Source organism: Takifugu rubripes, chromosome 16 (assembly GCF_901000725.2).
Source record: "Takifugu rubripes chromosome 16, fTakRub1.2, whole genome shotgun sequence".
NCBI lineage: Eukaryota > Metazoa > Chordata > Actinopteri > Tetraodontiformes > Tetraodontidae > Takifugu > Takifugu rubripes.
In genome coordinates this window covers 10,923,091-10,937,771 of record NC_042300.1, presented here as the reverse complement: position 1 = coordinate 10,937,771, position 14,681 = coordinate 10,923,091, and the positions used below count along the sequence as shown (strand labels likewise).

General features: G+C 43.5%; 1 protein-coding gene across 1 annotated transcript in view; it reads left to right on the top strand.

Annotated features, from left to right (window-relative positions):
• The window catches only part of LOC115253079 (laminin subunit alpha-2-like), a 78,540-nt gene that overhangs the window by 26,699 nt on the left and 37,160 nt on the right, over nt 1-14,681 (top strand). Inside the window, 10 exon segments of the mRNA XM_029850013.1 lie at nt 487-665; nt 744-843; nt 1,215-1,272; nt 1,461-1,563; nt 1,677-1,817; nt 2,889-3,053; nt 10,876-10,980; nt 13,517-13,728; nt 13,822-13,933; nt 14,009-14,122. Of these exon segments, the coding sequence (XP_029705873.1) occupies nt 487-665; nt 744-843; nt 1,215-1,272; nt 1,461-1,563; nt 1,677-1,817; nt 2,889-3,053; nt 10,876-10,980; nt 13,517-13,728; nt 13,822-13,933; nt 14,009-14,122 (1,289 nt within the window).

Here is a 14,681-nt window from a genome sequence, read left to right as displayed (position 1 = left end):
GATCCTGACTGGGCAGTTGTAAAGCAACTAATCCGGATTGATTCAGGACAGGATCACACTGTCTTTAATAGAGTGTCACGCTGCACAGGGGAAGCCTGGAGCTTCACGGGCCATCATTGTCTAAAGTGGGGGCACGAGGATGTCTGACACATGCTGCCCATGAAAATAGGAGCTTATAGAGCCACTACATCCCTGCTGTTCATGTAGATTTCAAATCTAAGCCAACAACTACCCAGGGGGAAACACACCACACCCCCAACCCACTTCATTCATGAGTGTGAGACCACAGCAGGTTGTGGAGAACATGCACTAACTTCTGCTTTTGGTGCACTTTCACCGAGCCAGTCAAACATTTGCAGACTGTCAAAACATCACATACGTCCCTTCAACTTCAGAAAATGTTTTTGCTGTTTTGTTTTTTTCTTTAAATTCAGAACCGTCTGCGTGCCATTGCATGCACTACCAAATGTGTGTGTGTGTTTTCAGAGTGTAACTGCCACGGCAAGGCAGAGGAGTGCTACTTTGACCAGAGAGTGGCCGATCTGTCCCTCAGCTTGGACATCCGTGGTCAGAGGAGAGGGGGCGGAGTCTGCGTGGGCTGCAGTGATTACACAGCTGGGACCAACTGTGAGACGTGCATACCCGGGTTCTACAGACCTGTTGGGGTAGAGGCGATCCTTTGGCTTGTCATATATGGCCTAACTTTATGCAGACTACATGTAACCCCCTTTTTACCTGTCCAGGTGAGCGCTGATGAAGAAAACCCCTGCATCCCCTGCTCGTGTGACTCTGACGGTTCTGTGAAACAGTCGTGTGTCCCGGACTCAGATCAGGCAACACCGAGTAGGAAACAGTTGTTCATGTCTTTGAATAGTTTATACCCGACACACATGTAAGTGATTCCCTGTCAACAACAGCCCAGAAATGATACATTTGTGTTTTCCTTTTCAATTGGCCCATTTATTCAGATACTGAAGATCTTTTCCATCCACAGACGCTTCTCTATTCAAAAGTCTCTTTTGAAACTGACTATTTATATTAGGGATAATTTTACTCCTCTTTGTGATCGTACTGTTTTTGTCTTGAAACAGGAGCTATATTAAGTGCATCCACTACAAAAGAATAGACTCCCATTTTGTCCTGAACAGTGTGTGTGTGTTTCTTTGTTTGCAGCACATGCATTTGTGTTTTGTGTGCTTGTGTTTGATTGACAGGCCAACCACCGGGGTCATGCTGGTGTAAGGAGGGTTTTGGGGGTCTCCGCTGCGACAGGTGAGACGCACGCGCATGAACTGACACGGTCACCGTGTGACAGCTGAGCAAAATCTTTCAGCTGTGGTCTCATTTCAAATGAGTGTCAGGAAGTTCCTGGTCGGGTTTTGGATGATTGCCTTTGAACTGACGCTCATTTTTACCGTATATTTGTGCACACTTTTGTCTTTTTTGATGCTCTTCTCCAGGTGTGCTGTTGGTTATATGGGCTTCCCGTTCTGCCAGCGCTGTAACTGCAGCATTGACGGAAGCACCAACGAGGACCCCTGTGTTACACCCTGTGTGTGCAAGGTACCCCCCCACACTGACGAGTACTCTGCCCGAACCTCTCCAGCAGCTTCATTAGTATCACACCTTCAGCTTCTCATCTTTCTGCTCCATCTCTTTCTCCATCACGCCTGCAGGAAAACGTGGAGGGGGAAAACTGTGACCGCTGCAAACTGGGGTTCTACAATCTCCACCGTGCCAACCAGCGCGGCTGTGGAAAGTGCTCCTGTATGGGCGTGTCCAGCCTGTGCTCTGCCTCCACATGGACCTATCAAAATGTAAGAGCTCCAATCCTTGGCAATGTGTGCGAGGAAGTATCCAATATTATAGTACTTTCATATAGATACTGATAAATCGTATTTATTTTATCAGGTTTTGACAGGTTGCAATTTAATTTTTGTTCTCATTGGCTATATTAGTTTATAAAAACCTTAGATTACGTATTGTTATTTTATTGAGGTGTACATTATTTAGCCTCAAACTGGGCAGTTGAAAGTGAAATGTCTGGCAGCAAGTAGAAAACAATTTAATGATTCTAGAAGATGTGGTCTGTATGTGTGTGAAGAACAAGAGGTGAGGGAAAGAGAGGTGGACACATATAAGAAGAAAACAAGACACTTGGAAAGTAGTGTAGAGGGCAAAAGAAAAGGAAAACAGTTTGACTGACAGGTGGGGTGGGGGGAAGGAGATGTTGAAGGAATGACAGCTTTGATTTAGACACTGATAGCGAGGGTGTGTGTGTGTGTGTGTGTGTGAGTGTGTGTGTGTGTGTGTGTGTGTGTGTGTGAGAGAGAGAGAGAGAGAGAGAGAAAGTGTATTTGTGTTCAAAGGGGAATCCAAGGTCAGGTTAATTGTAGTGACAGATGTGTGACTGGTTCACTCTTCACTCACACACACACACACACACACACACACACGCACACACACACACACACACACACACACACACACACACACACACACACACACAGGTGGAAAACATATAAGAATGCTTTAAACGTGCCTTTTTTTAAATCCACATGTCAGAAAGATCCCCAAGCAATTCCCTTTTATATAATGCTTTAAAAATAAAGCAAGCTTTATGGACAAACATTTTAGTCTTTTGGAGGATTCTTCTGATTATTGTCCGGGCCGGATCAATTGTAACTCTAATGTCCAACACGGATAACCTGCCTTGTTTAAATGGCCACATCGCTGATAGATACGCATACAAATCTATTATATATCTGTTAATTTGTGCATGTATCGTCATCTCCTATTAACGTTTATTAACGTCAGAAGGGCTCAGGTCGGGAGCCGATACGTTATGGTGCCAATGAGGGTTGAGAAATAAACTTTTTTGTTTGTAGGAGAGCACCCTGACAGGCTGGCACCTGGTGGGACTCTCAGGAAGAACAGTGTGGTCCGTTCACAGACAGACACCTCCTTATCTGAGCGTCCGAAACGCTGATGTGGTGACTGACCTGGGCTCATCCTACTACTGGAACGCACCGGGATCCTACCTGGGAAACAAGGTTAGAAACACACATACATCTGATTAAACATGCTGTTTATACGCCCAGTTATAAAAGCCCTGGAAAAGCTCTGAAATGTTCTGATTAAACGATGATGTTTCAATACTTGCCCGGACGTGATTGTAGTGAGAATGTCTCCTGCTGAAATGTTCACCACTCTCCCAGCGCTGTTTCTGTTACGGTAATGTTGCTTGTTTCAATTGGGGCTGTTTTTTATCACTGCAATTAGGCTGCATCACTCAAGCTGGCAAATAGCTGCAGCCCATGTTTCTGAAGTCGTGCTGTTGCCCACTACAGCAACAGACTGGCTGTGATGTTAGTCTGGTTGTCGTTGCTTGGAGGGATATACCACAGAATTTCATTACTTTGCACCCTGCAGGCCTGGCTTGTCATCTCACTTCTTTGTCTGAACTGCCCTCCCTCCCTGCAGTCATCCCTCCATCCCTGCATCTTTTCATTCCTCTGCTCCCCAAGCTCTAATGCCGTCTCTCCAGGACTCCCATTTTTCACCTCCATGTTCCTAAATCATCTCTCCTCCTCCCCCAAGCTCTTCTCTCACTCTCTTTCTGCGTTTCTCTCCTCGGTTTTGTATCTCTCAGGGTAAACAGTGTTTCGCCTGTTGAGCTTGGTAATCAACTCTCTCTCTTAGCACACAGGCACACTAATACACACATACACACACTCCTAGGCCTTTGTAAGTTGGATAATGATGTGTTTTGGAGGCATTATGGACAGTGGAGCAGAACCAAATGCCTCCAAACATGGGAAACAAACAAATTACCACTGTGTGTGTGTGTGTGTCTGTGTGTGTGAATGTGTGTGCACACAGCGCATGTGCATTCGTGTGTGAGTTCTGTATCTTATGAAAAATCTGATTCTTTTTTGGTCCAGTATCTGATGGTGTTGCTTGGATGGATATTAATGAAGTGGGAGTTCCTTCCCTTTACAGACACACACACACACACATGCGCACGTGCCCTGCGGTCCATCATCTTAACATATATGACTGGAAGTGACAGCTTGTGTGTGTAGTGACGAGCTTGCTGTGGATATAGAGTTTAAATGTGTGTGTGGTAACATCCTGTATATTGTTCCTGATGTTTCTGTAGGAATGAAAACCAAATATGCTCCTCGGTACATGAACACACTCTGCATGTTCTCATTGGTCCAGAAGCAGATTTTTCTGATGCTCATTGTCTATATTTTTGACTTTATATGTCCACACACTGCTCATTTACATTGCAGTGCTTATAAGTAATGTAGCTATTATAATCCAGTAGTGTGGAACTTCTTCAGCACCAGTTAGGCAGCAATTGGCTTGGAAATTAGCTTGGAACAAAGCAGAACTTCTGGCTAATAATTGTCTTCTTAGAAACTGACTGTTAGACTTTGGAGAAACGAGACTAACTCTTTGTTTGGTGCAGGAATGCACTTTACAAAGGTTTTAAAGGGACAACCATTTTTTCCCGGTATTTGTCTCATCTCCACCACTGTAGACCGAAGAGAAATACTGAAACGATACTTTATACACGTTTATTATGAGAGAAAGAGCATGTTCATTCATCATTTACTTAAATATTGTGAATAAAATGAAATGGTTTGTACATCGCTTACAGCTTTTGTTATGTCCAGAAGTGTGAATTAATCTAAATTAGCACCATGAAGCTTCTCTGTAGGATTGACCCTTTTAGAGCAGCTAAAAGGCAGAGGCTGGTCTCAGGGCACATTTGTGTAATTGTCATGAATGCTGGCGCTATTTTCTTAAAGCACAGGCCTGATCACAGCCTCTGTGGCGACTCTTTTTAAATGAATCTGGGTGACACTGTTACCCTTGTTTGCTACTTCACTTGTGACACAAAGAAGCTGCTGGAGTTGACTTTCAAGAGTCGGTGACCCGCGGGAGAGCAGAACGGAATAATTGATCGACTCCAAGAGGTTGATGCCGTGTGTGCGGGCTTCTCTTAATAATCCCTCCAAAATGAGATGCATATACTCAGTTTTACTACACCCCAACCTTCTCTGCTCTGTAGTTGTGTTACTTATCTCTAATGAATAACAACTGTAATTGAAAGACAATGACCTTGTTACGTGCTGTGTGTCTAACCCGAACTCCCTGAACCCTTCTCTAACCTCCTGCTTCATAGTCTGCCATATATGACATGGGGAATTTTCTAGGATAATCAAGATGAATGAAATCAAATATACGTGATATACATCTGCTATTTTTTCAAATAGACGCAACAATGGTTGGTCAGCTGGTTTAATAACAGATAGTCACCTGGTGGGAAAGTTATGTGTGGTTAAAATATCCACCTTGCTCACAAATCACATCTGTTAAATATTTGTTTATTGGCCTAATGAGAAGCACCAATGACCCAGTAACCACAACGTTGACTCATTCCCCGCTGCCCTTTCCTTATTGTAGCGATGTCATTCTTCGATGAAGAGGAAAAGGTTATTTTGAGACATCATTTTGGTGGCACTTTATTTTAAACTAGACTACATTCATAGTCCTGTCTAAAAAAAAAAATACCTGATGCATTAAAGCTGTACTAAGATGGAGGGTACAATTTAGATCCCAAATGTGGGGCTGTAGCAGACATTTTAACAGCTAGTTGGGAGTGTGTGTCAGAAGTGTGCTTGCGTGTGTGGGTGGGGGATTACTGAGAGTTTGTGCGTGTGATGGCTGCAGGGGAAAAGCTGTTGTAGAAAGTGGCTGTTGTGCACCGGAGACTGCAGCGTGTCATGCCAGAGGGGAGCAGGGAGAAGATTCCACTGTGAGGATGAGCAGGGGCTCTGGTCTAGTCCGGTCACCCTCTGAAGTAAAGTCATCGTGATCTTCTCAAATGTTCCCACTGTTCTTACTGATGTGAGAGTGTTCCCCTCTCACCCAATGAAGAGGCCTGACATGCTTTTTAATAATAATATTGGTAATAAAGGACCGGACCAGTCTATCCAACATCTGGGCCCCTGGGAATTCTGGGATACTGAGTCTCTCCCCAATAGGGTCATGATGTAGTCTGTGCTGGCTTCAGCTCCTCCATTTTGTTGACCTCTTCTCATCCCAGTTGAGACCCAGTGGTCTCCACCCTGTAGAGGCTGCATAATGGTGGAATTGAGATACAGCTGGGCAGCATTACACACAAGTATACGTCTCCTCTAAGTCTACCAGGCTCTGGTAGATAGCATCCTCATTTGCTAAAGGTTAGGGGTGAAGGGAGGCTGGAGCTGATATGATCTTTGACCAATTCCTCCATGCATGTCATCATGATAGGAGGGCGTCTGACATGTGGCCTTGAATAAGCAGGTTAATCTATCAAACACCTTCCACACTGACATCATTGTTCACTTGGGGGTCCTGATTTCTGCTGATGTTTATGATCAAATAGGCGAATATGCTGTATGTGGCGTGTATACCCTGCTGCGGGGCTGGAGAGAACATGCTCCTGTTGTCCATATCGGCTAAGTATGTCTGTTTATGTCACCTTATGCGTATGTTTCATATTAAAATCAATTCTGGAGATGCAAACAGCATTCGGGTTATACCTATGACTATTGAGGTGATAGATGGCTTAAACGTAAATAATCTTAAGTCCAGAAGACTGTGACTTTAGTCACTGTGACAGCATTTTCAGAAAGAAATGTATTTTCCCAGCTCTCATAACTTTCCAGGCAACATAATGAATAGACTTTTATCTCCCATACAGACTCAATTCATAGGAACTGATGAGCAGAATTGATGGAACTATAATTTTCCTCATGGCGTCTGGAATCACAACGTCTTAAATTGTTGAACCAGATAAACCAGTGATAGACGGCCTTGAGCAGCTCAACTCTGTGTGGTTTCGCTTCCTCCTTCTTAAGTAAAAAATTATAGGAGGACATTTGCTTCACCTGTAGGTTGACACCCACCCATGTTCCAGTAGAAGACTGGGCCGGTGATGCTGGCCATGGCCATGGATTGATTCTTTTTGTTGTTACAACTAGAGAGCACAGTTACATAATGTAAGTTTTGTGTAGGAAAGTACAAAAGTCATAGAACATGGTGAATGGTCATCCTGGCAGGAGATTTAGGGAGGTGAGGTAAAATCGGTTGAATAGAATAAACTGTTTGAGGTTGAAAAAATGAGACTTACGTTAAAACGGTGTCTTAAATTCAGCATATTTATCATCATCTAATATGGAGAAATATCCACCCTAGTCAATGTCTACACAAAGACAGTGACAAGGGATATGGGCTATAACAGAAAATGGATGGATGGACGGATGGATGGATGGATGGATGGATGGATGGATGGATGGATGGATGGATGGATGGATGGATGGATGATTGGATGGGTGGGTAGGTGGGTGGATGGATGGATGGATGGATGGATGGATGGATGGATGGATGGATGGATGGATGGATGGATGGATGATTGGATGGGTGGGTAGGTGGGTGGATGGATGGATGGATGGATGGATGGATGGATGATTGGATGGATGGGTGGGTAGGTGGGTGGATGGATGGATGGATGGATGGATGGATGGATGGATGGATGGATGGATGGATGGATGGATGGATGGATGATTGGATGGGTGGGTAGGTGGGTGGATGGATGGATGGATGGATGGATGGATGGATGGATGGATGGATGGATGGATGGATGGATGATTGGATGGGATGGATGGATGGGTGGGTGGATGGATGGATGGATGGATGGATGGATGGATGGATGGATGGATGGATGGATGGATGATGGATGGATGGATGGATGGATGGATGGATGGATGGATGGATGGATGGATGATGGATGGATGGATGGATGGATGGATGGATGGATGATGGATGGATGGATGGATGGATGGATGGATGATTGGATGGGTGGGTAGGTGGGTGGATGGATGGATGGATGGATGGATGGATGGATGGATGGATGGACGGACGGACGGACGGACGGACGGACGGATGGATGGACGGACGGATGGATGGACGGATGGATGGATGGATGGATGGATGCGCTACATAGGGTACAGACGGTACAGCATTACCGCCAGATCACACGTTTTGGTTCAGCTATTTTCTTCCCTTCCTTTCTTTCCTTTCACCCCAACCACCAGTGTATCAATCACACCCAGGAGGACAGTTTGGTCTTATGTTTACTGGTCCATCTGGAGCCCGTCTACCCTACGGCTAGCAACAATAACAGTCTGTGTGTGCATCTGTGAGGAAACCAGTGGATATACGAAGGAAAAACTCCACCACAAACATCCACAGGCAACAGGAAGCAGACATAGGTGGTCTTTATGCCGTGCCTGTATATTTATGGGACTTGTTAACTTTGTGCATATGTGTGTTTGTGTGTCATCCAAGAGGAGTTTGTTTGCTGAAGCTTTTGAGCCAATCTGCTTTTCATTTCCTGAAGGGTGATTTCTTCTGCCCCCGCCCAACCTGCCTTCCTCCTCTCTCTGTCCCATCTCCTGAGGAGACGGTAGCTCGCCGCTGTCTTTTTGTTCTTTTAGTCCTAAAATTGAGCTATAATAACAGATTGTGAGGGCTGTATTTCCCTGAAGACACTGGGGTGAGATAGGCGAACAAAACTGTTCCAAATAGGTTTTTTAAATGAGGGCCGTGGTGCCGGTGGTCCTATCGGTCTGTTGTTTGGTCTTAGGTTTTCTTATCTTTACTGTAGTGTTGCTAGCGTTTGAGGTGAATTAAACTGAACTGATATATGTAATTATGCTCAAAACTAAATGCCAAACAAAACACGGTGGTGATGGAATTTCTTTTCTCCTTTTTTGTTGCAAATATTTTGTTCTAGAAAGTTTAGTATTTATTCTCCTCAGTAAATTAAAAAATGAAAAGAAAGAAAGAACAATTTGACCTTTGGAGGATTATTAGAACTAGAAGCAACAATCATGAAGGTGAAGTCAAAATATAGTTTTCTGAGGTTGCAGTAGAACTCATAATACTGTAGAGTTGTGCGGGTTTGTCTGAGGAAGAGGTGGATGTGGATTAATTTTCACACTTTAACTGACTCCCTGGAAAACCCACTTCTCAAGCAATTTAAATCTCATAACATTATCCCACGTGTTTATTCTCAAATCTCCTTTCCACCTTCCTACTTCATTTCATCCTCTCTCCCTTTTCTTTCTCTTCCCCGGTGTGGATTCTTCTTTCTCCTATAAAGTAAATATTCTTCTGACAGCAGATGGACAAATTGGTCTATAAATGATGCTTTTGTTGATGCTTCATGTAGAAAAATAGAGGACCTGTGGTGTCCCATTAAAGCACAGCCTCAATCATAATTTTATAGCTAGACTATCAAGTGTAATAAAGTGTATTTATACCCTCAATTTCTTTAGAAAAACCTATATATATATTTAAAATATATTCAAAAAGCAGCAAATGATTAAAATAAAAGTGAGCAAAGATGTTTGAGGCTGAGAAATACATCGTATTCAAGCCAAGTCCATTGTCAAGATGTTCGGCGTTAAGCAGGAGCTTTAATAAAACATAAAAACATCTGCTTTGTTGTTCCTCTAAAACATTTTCCGCATTGTCTTTTCCTATTATCCAGCTGTTTTGTTTTTGTAGCCGTCGTTATTTTTTTTCAGCATAAAATAATTAAGTGGGAATGTCAGCCAGTGCTGGAGTGCTGGTATTCCCTGTTATGCTGTGTGCGCCCTGAGATGCTGCATGTTCACCCCTGGAATCAGCAAATATTGGCAAATACGTGTTGGTCAATAAAATGTTAAACCAAGTACTCGGCTCACTGCTGTGTGTGTGTGTGTGTGTGTGTGTGTGTGTGTGTGTGTGTGTGTGTGTGTGTGTGTGTGTGTGTGTGTGTGCGTGTGTGTGTGTGTGCGTTCGGTCAGCTGTAAAATGTGTGTTTCCTTCTCTCAGTTTAAAAAGTGGGAGTAATGATGTAGAATGGAAGTTTATATAGGTAACACACAACTTACCCCTCCCTCTTGATCTCACTCTCCTCTTCAGTGCCCCCCTCTCCGTTTTTATGGGGGCATTATTATCTCGCTCTGCCACCCATAACCGTTCAGGATGGAGCAGAATAATAAATGTCTGGATCGTGCCGATGCAGCAGTTCTCCATGTAAAGCTCATTATGTGGACTCAACAGAAATCTGCATAGAAAAACACACAAGGAACTTAACATTTTAGTCCCCCCCCCCCCACACACACACACCCCAAGGTGGTTTTTTTTTTTTACAGCTCGTTTTACATCTTGTGCCCAGATGAACATTTCTACTGCGTATTTCCGGTGTGTAATCTGATGTTCTGTGTGCTTCCATTCCCTAAAGAGTGTGGCCCTGCGTGTTCTTGTTTAAATGTCGTTGGATGGATGCACAGGTGGCCCGTCAGCCTTTAGCCCATTAAACTGCCATCTTAACAGCATTATTGGGTTTCCTCTGGAGAGTTTGGTCTCTTGTGCCAAGCTTATCAGTTTGATTTCTGCTTACATGTCCCATGATATTTCCTACAGGGACACTGAATTATTTTGGGTAATGTGGTACGGAAGGTATTGCCCGACCAAAGATAGATTCTAGATCTAGAAAAAGAGCACCCAGAGCCTCCACCCAGCTGGTCATTCCCCCACATATTGTAATTTAAAGCCATAGTTTATATATACTCTGTATACTCTCTGGAAAGCTAACTTTGTTTCAAGTTCTCCTATGGCTTTTTATTTTCTTCACAGACAGCGACAACAGGGCAGATGTCACATACGAAATTGAGTTCTTGTGGTGAAGGCCATCGTGATGTGATACTTAATGTTGAAACATTTTACAGATGATTGAACGTAACAGGTTACGTCTGCTTTCTGCAGCTTACAGCCTACGGAGGAAACTTGGCCTACACTGTTTCCTATAACACCGACCAACAGGAACAATCGGTTATTCGAGTGACCTCTGAACCTGACCTTATCATAGAGGTAAGTTGTCCAACAACATGGTAACAGACATTACTAAATTACACAAGTTAATTAAACAAGGTACAGTTCTTTTATTTAATGGATATATATCCGACACGATAATGTAATTTACCTTTATGTAAAGTTGTTACCAGCAGTGTTTGTAAGAAATCTATAAAAGTTCTTTACACACTCCCTTTTTCAAAACAAAAATATAAATATTACTGGTCTACTGCCAGGATCAGTCTACATGAATTAGGGACAATTTTGACCCAACCGACACATCGCAGCCAAAGGTTCCCAGTTATGAGTTGGAGGATCAAGCGTCATTACCAGTTGTAGCATGACATAATCAGGGATTAGTGATCTGTTGACTAGGACACATGATGACCACGACAGGTAAAGTCTGACCTGTCAGTATGGTTGTTTCTTTGATTGTTTGTTTGTTTGGGGGTTCTGTTAACCAATAGGAACAGCAATAACAACAGCAATCAGGCATTGTGTGGTCTGAGTAATACATATACTCATTTCAAAATGATCCAATTCTATTTAGAGTAAATGACACAAATTCAAATGATGTGATTCAAATGAAGTTTAATGTTGCAGTGATTCAAGGTCGTTCTGTTGGTATTTCATCTGTGATAGGGCCAGGAATACACCCTGGACATGTCTCCAGTCCCTCACAGGACACACACACACACACACGCACACATGGTCACATCCCCCCTGACAAAGAATTGCTGAACTTGGCAAAAAAAAAGTAATAATAATAATGAACATAGTGTCCTGCTCTGCTCTGTCTGTGTTTTTATAATGAGCAGGTTGGGAGATGATGTATAGTGGCAATAAGCAAAGCCTCAGCACTGTTGGTTAACTGTTTATCTCATCCATGCCACCGAGCACTGTGGCGTGCACGTGAGCTAGTGCTAACGGTGCAGAAATGTTCACACACACACACACACACACACAGATGCCACATCCCACACACCACTTTCTACCCAGGGTATGATTGAGATCGGTTATCAAGAATTTTTAAACATTTTCCAACATTCCAGTTGAGAATTGTTAATATACCTTTAGTTATAGTGTGTGTATAGTTATGAAGGGGAGCTATTGGTGGAGGGAAAGACATAATGAAATTCATTTAATTTACGAAAAAACATAAATTCAAAGTTAATATGGAGGAAATGAGGGAAGTATTAGAAAGCTAGTCGGGATTTCAGGAATTCCTGCTGGAGTGAGAGATGGAGATTTGGAAGCATTTTTAAAGATTGCGTCACTGAGATGGACAATCGGAGAGGAGGTCCTGTTGTCAGCAACAAGCATCTCTAAATGACGACCATAACGAGCCTCCCACACACTGTCAGCTGCCGTCTTCCCTCCTCACGGTCTCTCGTTCAGCCTTTGTCTCATGATTTCTTCTTTTTCCTCCACGGTTTACTCGCCTGCATCCATCCAGATGTGATATTGTTGCTCGAGGACGACTCTGGTGTCTCGGTCACAGCTCTGTGGGAGCTGCCTGTACAATACTCTGTCTGTCTTTGTCTGTGTGTCTTTGTTGAGCTCCATGTCTATTTTCTGCCCACTCGATGGTTGTCCTTCAGAACAACAATGGCAAAATAAATTGGTAAATGCCAAAGGACAATGAACAAGGGACTGGAAATATGCGCATGTGAGATTCTTGATCCAAACATCTAGATTTTGTGATTTGATCTAAGTGTTGGAGTGCTTGAGCTTCTCTGTCCCATTTTAGGATTAGGTCAAAATAAATTGAAAATAAATAATTTCATTCCACTCCGTTCAAAGTACCAAAACCTCAACATAACACTGAAGGAAGATGTTTTTTCCTTCTCTCTTCCTTCAGGTCGCATTAAAAAAACTGACCACAAAGTTCTTCTAAAACTTCTACTAATTTCTTCTGACTCCAGCAACAGCTTACGCTCTTAAGCCAGTGTTGATGATATCTTGGCAATATGTTGCAATAAAGCAGATTAATGAACAGCAATATTCCTGAAATGACTGTATTAGATTGTGATTAATGTAAATGAGACAGAATAAAAGACTTTCCATGGTGAAAACAATCATTGTTATTTAATTCTCTCTTCCATCTTTAAGCCTGCAGCTGCTCCGTCCCCTTGTCCCTCCCTCCACCTCTTCCTTTTCAATTAGTTTTTATTTAATAGCTTATTGAGAAGCGCTCTGCCTCTCTCTCCTCTCCCATCAGTGCTTGTCACTCTGCGTTAGCTGCTACATGCCATTGATCTGCTCTCAACAAGAGATAGTCCGATACCGTTTCTGCTCTCAATTCACTTTGCATTCAGTTCATTCAGGATGCCAATAGAAACCGCAGCTCATTACCTAATGACACATAATTCACTCTTGCTCTTTCTTTTTATCTCCAGTTCTGTTGTAGATCAGCGCTTTGTGAAGGAGGTGTCATGCTGTATTTATGCTATGTGGAGTGTCCACTTTCCACATGCTGTGATTTAAGAAAGACCAATAAAGAGCCTCAGCGAAGAAGACATTATAAATTCTGTCTTTATCCTTTCCCTGCCAGGGAGGAGGGCTCAAGATAATGGATGGAAGGTTTGGCCAGCCAGTTTACCCGTTCTCACCAAGTACCAATCGCATCAAGCTTCTTCCAGAGAACTTCCTGGACGCAGGGAGCGCACAGCCAATAAGCCGGAGGGATTTCTTGAGGGTTTTAGCCAATCTGACGAGCATGATGGTCAGGGCGTCTTATAGCACAGAGCCCAGCGCCGTTTACAGGTCGAGATGCAGCAGTACAGAGAAAAAGTTTGTTTCTTGGGCTGTTGCTTGATATGTCATTTGCATGTGCATGTGTTTGTGTCGTGTGTGCAGACTTCATTCATTCTCCATGCAGATAGCTGACGCCTCCCTTCAAGGGGACCAAAGAGCTTCAGCTGTAGAGTTCTGCTCGTGTCCAGCTGGATATGCTGGAACCTCCTGTGAGGTATATTCAAGAGATGCTTTGCAGTACATGTACAGTCTTTTGTGTACCGTCTCCAACTGTTTTTGTGTGTTCCAGGCCTGCATTCCCGGCTTTCGAAGAGTTAATGGGAATCTGTATAATGGCGTGTGTGAAGCATGCCATTGTCACGGACATGCTTCCCACTGTGACGAGGTCACGGGACACTGCCTGGTAGGACGCCAATCGAGACCGCTCTAATCATCAGCGAACACGCATCACTGTAGATCTCAACTGTAAAAAGTGGCTGATGGAGAGGGCTATTTTTGGAAGATTCATTTTGGATGTCAGCGTGTTTTGCAGCAGCGGGCTTCAATACATACTCCTCAGCCTACACACTGCGTAGGGGCTGTTGTATTAATGCCTTGTGTTTTATTACAGATGAACAGAACAGAGAAAAACACACACAGGCAGATGGACGAGGAAGAGAACACGCATGAGTCAGGCCACTCGTATATGATATTCACACTCAGTGACAGGCAGGCACAGATGCCCCTCCGTGTGTTTTCTGGCTCCGGCTGAATGACTGAATGATGCCGTGGTCCTGTAGGTTAGCGTAGCGTGTGTGTGTGTGTGTGTGTGTGTGTGTGTGTGTGTGTGTGTGTGTGTGTGTGTGTCAAGATGTATTTAAACAGAGAGGAGACATTTGATCTGTGAAAGAGTGATATGGAGCATAACTGACATACACACACAGACACATTGCTCACAGCACTGTTATTATTTGCTTGATATA